General features: G+C 44.2%; 1 protein-coding gene across 8 annotated transcripts in view; it reads left to right on the forward strand.

Moving 5' to 3' along the window:
* LOC106521125 (serine/threonine-protein kinase BRSK2) overlaps nucleotides 1–7,929 on the forward strand; it is a gene marked incomplete at both ends in the record, with an annotated part of 23,838 nt that overhangs the window by 14,399 nt on the left and 1,510 nt on the right. For 4 of the 8 annotated variants that reach the window (XM_014013546.1, XM_014013549.1, XM_014013548.1 and 1 more), the window contains 5 exon segments: nucleotides 458–1,115; nucleotides 2,617–2,665; nucleotides 3,077–3,200; nucleotides 3,730–3,910; nucleotides 4,534–4,626. In XM_014013546.1, coding sequence (XP_013869000.1) covers nucleotides 458–1,115; nucleotides 2,617–2,665; nucleotides 3,077–3,200; nucleotides 3,730–3,910; nucleotides 4,534–4,626 — 1,105 coding nt within the window. 8 annotated transcript variants of the gene reach the window in all.

Raw genomic sequence — 7,929 nt, forward strand, 5'->3', positions numbered from 1 at the left:
ATTTAAATTTACACACTTTACTCCAAGCACTAACTTTACCTAAAAAACAGCTGAGCTGAGCCCAAACCAAAGCAAACTTTATCTACCAAAAGTTACCCATGAAAGGAAACATGACTACATTATTAAACTAGCTGATAACACCTGACTGGTTCTAAAATCTGATCAGAATCTGAATCTTTTCTGATCTCTGTGTTTTCCAAAGACAAATGTAAACTTGGTGCATCCCTGCTGCCACCTGATTGGCTGATCACTCTGCTAATGGCATGTTCTGTTTTTCTTTTTTCTTGCACTCTCACCACTTCCTGCCTGCTCCACCTCTCCACACGTTTTGTTCCATTTCCTGTTGTGGTTTTATTTTTATTGTGTTGGAATGATCCTTCATTGGGCCGTGGTGTTCCTCTGGCTTTCTCATTGGCTGATCCTCCTCTCATGTGTTACGCTGCATGGCCGACTGCAGCCCACCCGACGATTTTTCATCCCGCCCCAATCCCCAGACCTGTGTCAGTCCCCCAACTGCAGCCCCATCCACTCCTCAGAGGTCCGCCTTAATGGGGTGGGGCCCCGTGCACAAAACTCCCACTATCAGCCAAAGATGGGGTCTCCCCTTATGCATCCACGCACGCAAACCCTTCCTGCCAAGCCTAAAGTGTCCGAGAAGCCCCTGCAGACCACCAGGTCCAACCCACTCCCCAACACAGTTCAGACCTCTAGCACTCCTAAGTCTGAGCCCTCCACACCGAGCCAGCCTCTGGCCCCCTGCACCCCCAACAGTCCCCGGGTGAGACGTCAGCCTCCCCTTACTGTCCCCCCAAAACTCTCCATCCCGCTGTCCCCAGTGCCCCCTATGTCCCCGCTCCGCCGCCACCTCCACCCTGACCACAATGGCAAATCTGTCCCCCTCACACAGGTAACCCCCCACCCTTCCCCCAGAGGAAGTCCTCTCCCCACCCCAAAAGGCACACCTGTGCACACGCCCAAAGACAGCCCAGCAGGCACGCCGAGCCCCACACCACCACCGAGCCCCTCTATCGGGGGGATGCCCTGGAGGACGCGCCTCAACTCCATCAAGAACAGCTTCCTGGGCTCGCCACGCTTCCACCGCAGGAAAATGCAGGGTAATTCACTTCAACCTGATTGTACACTGCCATGTTCAACAACCAGAAATAATAAATCAAATCTACATCAGGAATCAAATCAAGCAAGGCCTGACTAAGATGGTCTGCACAAGTCCACAGGAGAGACAGTGGGTATTTTGGTTTCTATAGTCCAGATGTAGTTTCTATGGTCCATATGGTCCAGGTGTAGTTTCTATGTTCCAGGTGTACTTCCTATGGTCCTCATGGTCCAGGTGTAGTTTCCATGGTCCAAATGGTCCAGGTGTAGTTTCCATGGTCCAAATGGTCCAGGTGTAGTTTCTATGGTCCAGGTTTAGTTCTTATGATCCATATGGTCCAGGTGTATTTTCCTCTGGAAGAGAGACAAAGAAAACATGATATTGATAGAAATAATAAGAATAAACATGTAGAGAAGAGAGACTAAAGACAACAGCAGAGTGAGGAAATGTGCTCAGTTTGTGCTCCAGCAGTCTAAGTCTATAGCAGCAGAAATGAAGAATAATTCAGGAAACCTAAGTCTAACTATAGGATTTCTGAAAAAGGAAAGTCTTCAGTCTAATCTTAAAAGTAGACAGAGTGTCAGCCTCACGGACAGAAACTGGAAGTTGGTTCCACAAGAGAGGAGCTTGATAACTGAAAGCTCTGCCTCCCATTCTACTGTTAGAAACTCCAGGAACCACAAGTAAACCTGCAGTCTGACAGTGAAGTGCTCTGTTAGGAAAGGATGGAACAATAAGATGTTTAATATATGATGGAGCTTGGTTGTTAACAGCTTTGTATGTTAGGAGGAATATTTTAAATTCTYTTCTGAATTTGACAGGGAGCCAGTGGAGAGAAGCTAAAACTGGAGAAATATGATCTCTCCTTCCAACTCTCATTAAAACTCTAGCAGCAGCATTTTGGATRAACTGAAGACTTCTTCAAGAGGTTTTTGGATGTCCAGATTATAAAGAATTACAGTAATCCAGTCTAGACCTGATAAATGCATGAATCAGTTTTTCTGCATCATTTTTGGACAAAATGTTTCTAATTTTAGTGATATTACACAGGTGGAAGAAGGTGGTCCTGGTAACATTTTTAATGTGGGGTTAAAAGACATGTCCTGATCAAAAATAACACCAAGGTTCTTTACATRAGAACTGGAGGCCAGATTAATGCATCCAGAGGAAGTTAGAATTTAATCTTCCTAATTTTCTGAAACTTCCTGAAGACATTTGATATCATCTTGTTTTTCATGTAATAATTGATTTAGACAAGTGTTTCTGCATCAGAATGTTTCCTGTAGCTCTAGAGAAAAGTACCAATCTTCTCCATGCTTCTTATCTCCTGCAGCTGATGTTATCTGCAGCCTCATAAAGACATTAACTACCTCATTACACAGAGTGGAAAAAATGCATTTTTTCTTTTGTTTCCTGTCAGAAGTATGTTTTTGAAGATTTGTTCCTAAAGTTAAAAGCAGGGTGAGTACCCTTTGACCTTTGACCTTTTCTGATATCCACAGTCCCCACCCAAGAGGACATGTCCAGCCTCACCCCAGACTCTTCTCCAGAGTGAGTATGACTGGAGCAAACCATATTTTACCATCACTGAATGTGTTGTAGATGGAACTGTTGGCTGCACACAGGAATGTGTCCAAACTGATGGAAACATCAGATTTTACAATAAACGACAGTGGAACAATAATCCACAGTTATCACTCACCACCACAGGCCAAAGAGCAAGAATGTTTTTACTCGTAGCGTATCGGTGTGTTTTTATGTCTGATACCAACTGATGACCAGAACAATTACATCAGATTTACTTTCCAAACCCATTCAAGATGGCCGCCACAGCCAACAAACCCTAGCAGCTGCTCTGCTAACATCTTAGCAGTAATGTTTTGATGAGTGTGGCTGACTCAGCTTGTTGTTGCAGTTTTATGTGTGGTGTAGTCCTGATGTCCACGTGTCTCCTGTCTGCAGGCTGGCTAAGAAGTCCTGGTTTGGAAACTTCATCAACCTGGAGAAAGAGGAGCAGATCTTCATCGTGATCAGAGACAAGCCTCTCAGCTCTATAAAGGCCGACATTGTCCACGCTTTCCTCTCAGTAAGTCTCCTCATCCACGCTCCAACCAAGTACTGCTGAGTCAGCAGTCACACCGCTGCTTTCCTGTAACTACTTCCTCATACTTTGTGTTGTTTTAACATTTCAACTTTTCAAATTAAAATGAAATCTTCTCAGAAAAACACAAAGACTTCTTTAATTCAATCAAAACCTTCTTCTCTTTCAAATCAGACTCAGCAGATTAGCTCTTAGACCACTTTTAGCCACAGTTTCTTTTAGCTTTTAGGTATCATTCTCCTCATTTTAGCTTTTAGTTATTGGTTCACTGCTTTGAGCTGAATGTTTTAATACTTTACCTACTTTTTAGCTCCTATTAGCTGTTCGCTACCAGTCTGTTTGTTCTACCTTTATTTCTACAGTAGTTGTCCACATGTGGCCTGAACAGAATCTTAATGTCTCCTGTCCATCCTGTCCATCCTGTCCATCCTGTCCATCCTGTCCATCCTGTCCTTCTGCCTTGTCTTGTCCTCTCATGTCCACCCCGCTGTGTGTCTGTCCTGTTTTCTCCCAGATCCCCAGTCTGAGCCACAGCGTCATCTCTCAGACCAGTTTCCGTGCAGAGTACAAGTCCACGGCCGGTCCGACGGTTTTCCAGAAGCCGGTCAAGTTCCAGGTGGACATCACCTACACCGAGAGCACCAGTAGCACCAAGGAGAACGGCATCTACTCCGTCACCTTCACCCTGCTGTCAGGTGAACACACGATGCTTCATCTGCTGCTCTGACCATTAATGTCCCAGTCTAACAGCTGGACACATCAAACAAACATTAAATCAACTTTGTCAATAAAATGTCAGTCAGGTATAATATTTGTCTTTCCTGTAGTCTGAGTCAGTTTTCATTCTGCTTTACTTCTTATATATGAGTACTTCTGCATACATTTTTAAAGAAATATGTATCCAAACCTTTGGCTCATTCAGGAGGTGACCTCTGGTTTCTGTAACTTTTCAAACTTTAACAAAATGTTTCTTCAGTTCCTTCAAAAACTTTGTTTCTTTCTCTTTAAACTTTGCTTCAGCTCTGTTTTTGTCTTCTTATGTCTTCTTTAGCTTTTAGCTACTCTTCTGCTACTTTTAGCTTCAACCCAGCCTTGTTCTGCATTTAGCTTTTAGGTAGCTGTTTGGTTATGTTTAGCTTTAATCTAGCCCCTTGCTGTTTTTAGCGTGCATAAAGATTTCAGTTACAGGTTACATGTGATGTGTGAAGTGATGAGTGTTTTCCAGTTGAGACTGTTGGAAAGAAGCCTTTCTGTCCCTGTGGGTGAAGTCCTGTTAGGCAGCAGTCTGAACCTGCAGGCTGTTCTGCTTCCTCCTCAGGTCCGAGCAGGCGTTTCAAGCGTGTGGTGGAAACCATCCAGGCCCAGCTCCTCAGTTCCAGTGAGCAGCCGGGCATCCAGCCTCAGATATCTGGTAAGTTCCCTCCTCAGTCCTGGCACAGCTGGGCTTGTCCCACTGCTTTCAGCACACAGCATCTCCACGTGCATGTCCCTGCCACATCCCCATGGCGTGCACACCAACACAAGCAGCACAGCAGAGTTAGGGATGTTAGGTGAGAAGCTCAGGTCCCACTCAGACAGTCGGTCCAGCTAATGGATGTTTCTGTTTGGAGGTTTTTTGTCATGTAGACAGGAAGCTTTCAAAATCTACTCCTGATTTACCAGCTGCCTGAGAGAAGAGGGATGAAATGAACACATTTGGAAGAAAAGAAAGAATGCTCTCCAGCTGTCTTTGTTTAATTTGTAGTTGTTGTTGTTGTCGTCCTATTTGTGGTTATTTCCTTGATAATGGTGCCCTCTAGTGGTAAGTCAAAGTAACTACAACCCAATCACACAGTTGTGTCACACAACAAGACAGACGTAGTCTCCACTACACTCTGTCTGTTGAATGTGTGTGAGCTGAAACAGCTGCAGTCACTGCCACTGATGGGAACTGTTATCAGGCACCGTGTGTGTCACTGTGTAGATGTGCTGATAACCCACATCACTTCCTGCTTCCTCCGTGCCCACCTGCTTCTGTCATCCACACCTTCACTCTGACACCTTTAGGATGGACTGAAWATGTTGCATGCTGACAGAGAAGCAACACACAGACTGGTGAACATTACAGTCCAGATGTGCAGCAGAGCATGAGTTCCACTGTTTGTCACATCAGCAGTTATCACAGAAACATGTCAGAATGATGGAAACTGCATGTCCAGTAAAATACTTTTATCACCTGGTGTGGATAAAAGCTTGTTTCATGTTCCAAGAATCTTTCATTTTCAGAAGTTAATATTTCTTTTGTCTCCTTCGTTCTGAATAGATTGAAGCAGTTTTTAAATCAAAAACAGGCTCCTTATGTTTGTCTTTGCTTTTTCTCAACAATCTTCATTCAAGTTGTCAAAACTTTGACAGATTAATTTTTATACTTTGTTAGTTATAAAGAAATGGAAACATGGCTGCTGACTGGAGAAAAAAACATCAGTTCAAGCCCAGCCTGCAGCATCTGTTGTTGCCAGTATCTGTTGTAAACATCTGCAATAGATTTACAAATGATCAGATTAATAACAGTTTAGGTTTTCAATCAAACTGGTCAATGACCCAACTTTACACAGAAAACACAGCTTCTTTCTATTCATCAACTCAAACCAGGGTTTCTGCAGGGTTCTATGGGGTCGATTTAGCAAAGATTAGTTTGTATAAAACCATGAACAAACCTGATGCACACAGAGCTAATTTACTAACGGTGCGCAGTGAGGACTGCATCTGTCAGATGATTAAAACAGCAGCAGCAGCCCATTCAGCATGTCAGACTTCATGAATATGCAGATTATATGATGATTAGCAGATACTGGGTGGAGGATATGCAGARAYAATCYTTTTACACCCACAGTGTGAACTGGTCGTGTCATTGTTTAGTGTCTATATTTAGTACATCTGAAAGTCAGGTGCACACTGTCAGCACTCTGCTTCAGACGCTGTTGTCCCCTCTGCTTTGCAGTGTGTCAGTAAATATCCTACAATTTACTGTTTGGGGTTTAGTGCAGAGTTGAGTCGGAGCATTGTGTGTTCTCTCCTGCAGCAGGTCAACACACAGCGGCTGGAGKTGCTTCTCAAGATCTAGCAAACTGGTAACATGTAGGAGTTTGTGTTGGAGCTTATTTCATGTTTGATTGGGGGGGGGGTTCCTGCAGACAGGATGTCACTTACATAGTGCTGGTCAGGGTCCCCTGAATCACTACCAGTTCAAGCCCTTGTTGACATATCCTCCTGGGGAATTTTTAGGTAACGTGCCAGCCGAAGGCCAGTAGCTGGGTTCTGAAAAGATAAACACAATTGTTTTGGAACAAGCAGCCTTGAATTTCTTTGCTGCTTTCAGTCTTTAGTGCATCTCTGAAAATGGTGAAAAAAAACAAATGTTCCGAATTCTGTGTCTTCTCGCCTCTCTCCAACTGAAGCTTCACCCAGGTGTAATCCTTATATCCCAGAGGCACGCTCCCGTGCTGCGATTCTTGTCAGAATCATGTCCAGTTTGYGACTTACTTCCCCCAGCATCTGAGTCTGTGTGTTACCAGTATGGGAGATTCCATCCATGGTTCCTGACAGCTTCTCACAGGCCCAGACTGCTGTCAGGATCACTTTCAGTTTACGATAAGCCAGAACTCCTCCACAGCCGATCAGCAGGAATCCAGTTATCTTAAATCCAAACATGAATAAATCTTCCATGTCTTCAATGGAAAGCAGTGCCAAACAGATCAGGTTCCAGCCCCAAGAACCAGTGACCCGACCAGCAGCAACCATTCCACTGGAACAGCTGCGCTCCCCTTGTTCCAATCTCAATGTGGAAAAAATAGTGTTGATTGTGTTCAGAGACCAGTTGACCAAATCCATAGTTCCTTTTGTTTCAGATGATAGATAGAAGAAAGGCTTGACAAAGRTGTGAAGCAGGAAAGGAGGGACGGGTTCAGGAGAGAGCAAAAAGTGTAAGACTCCTCTGAAGACCAAGTGAAGAACTTTGCGGTGCAACAATCCTCTCTGGTTGTAGTCTGCCTTGAGCAACCATAACCTTCACAATATGTGGAGGTACAACTGACCACTGTGACATCTGCACCACATGCTGGTAACTGTACCCTGACCTGATGGAATCTCACAGCAGGAACCTTATCAGACTCCATCATGTGATGGTGATGATGGTAGTGATGATGGTAGTGATGACGGAAGTGATGATGGTGATGATGGTAGTGATGATGGTAGTGATGATGGTAGTGATGGTAGTGATGATGATAGTGATGATGGTAGTGATGATGGTAGTGATGATGGTAGTGATGATGGTGATGATGGTAGTGATGATGGTAGTGATGATGGTAGTGATGGTGGTAGTGATGATGGTAGTATGATGGTAGTGATGATGGTGATGATGGTAGTGATGATGGTGATGATGGTAGTGATGGTAGTGATGATGGTGATGATGGTAGTGATGATGGTGATGATGGTAGTGATGGTGGTAGTGATGATGGTAGTGATGATGGTAGTGATGATGGTAGTGATGGTAGTGATGATGGTGATGATGGTAGTGATGATGGTGATGATGGTAGTGATGGTAGTGATGGTGGTAGTGATGATGGTAGTGATGATGGTGATTATGGTAGTGATGATGGTAGTGATGATGATGATGGTGGTAGTGATGATGTTAGTGATGATGGTAGTGATGGTGGTAGTGATGGTGGTAGTGATG

Source organism: Austrofundulus limnaeus, unplaced genomic scaffold (genome assembly GCF_001266775.1).
Source record: "Austrofundulus limnaeus strain Quisiro unplaced genomic scaffold, Austrofundulus_limnaeus-1.0 Scaffold103, whole genome shotgun sequence".
NCBI lineage: Eukaryota > Metazoa > Chordata > Actinopteri > Cyprinodontiformes > Rivulidae > Austrofundulus > Austrofundulus limnaeus.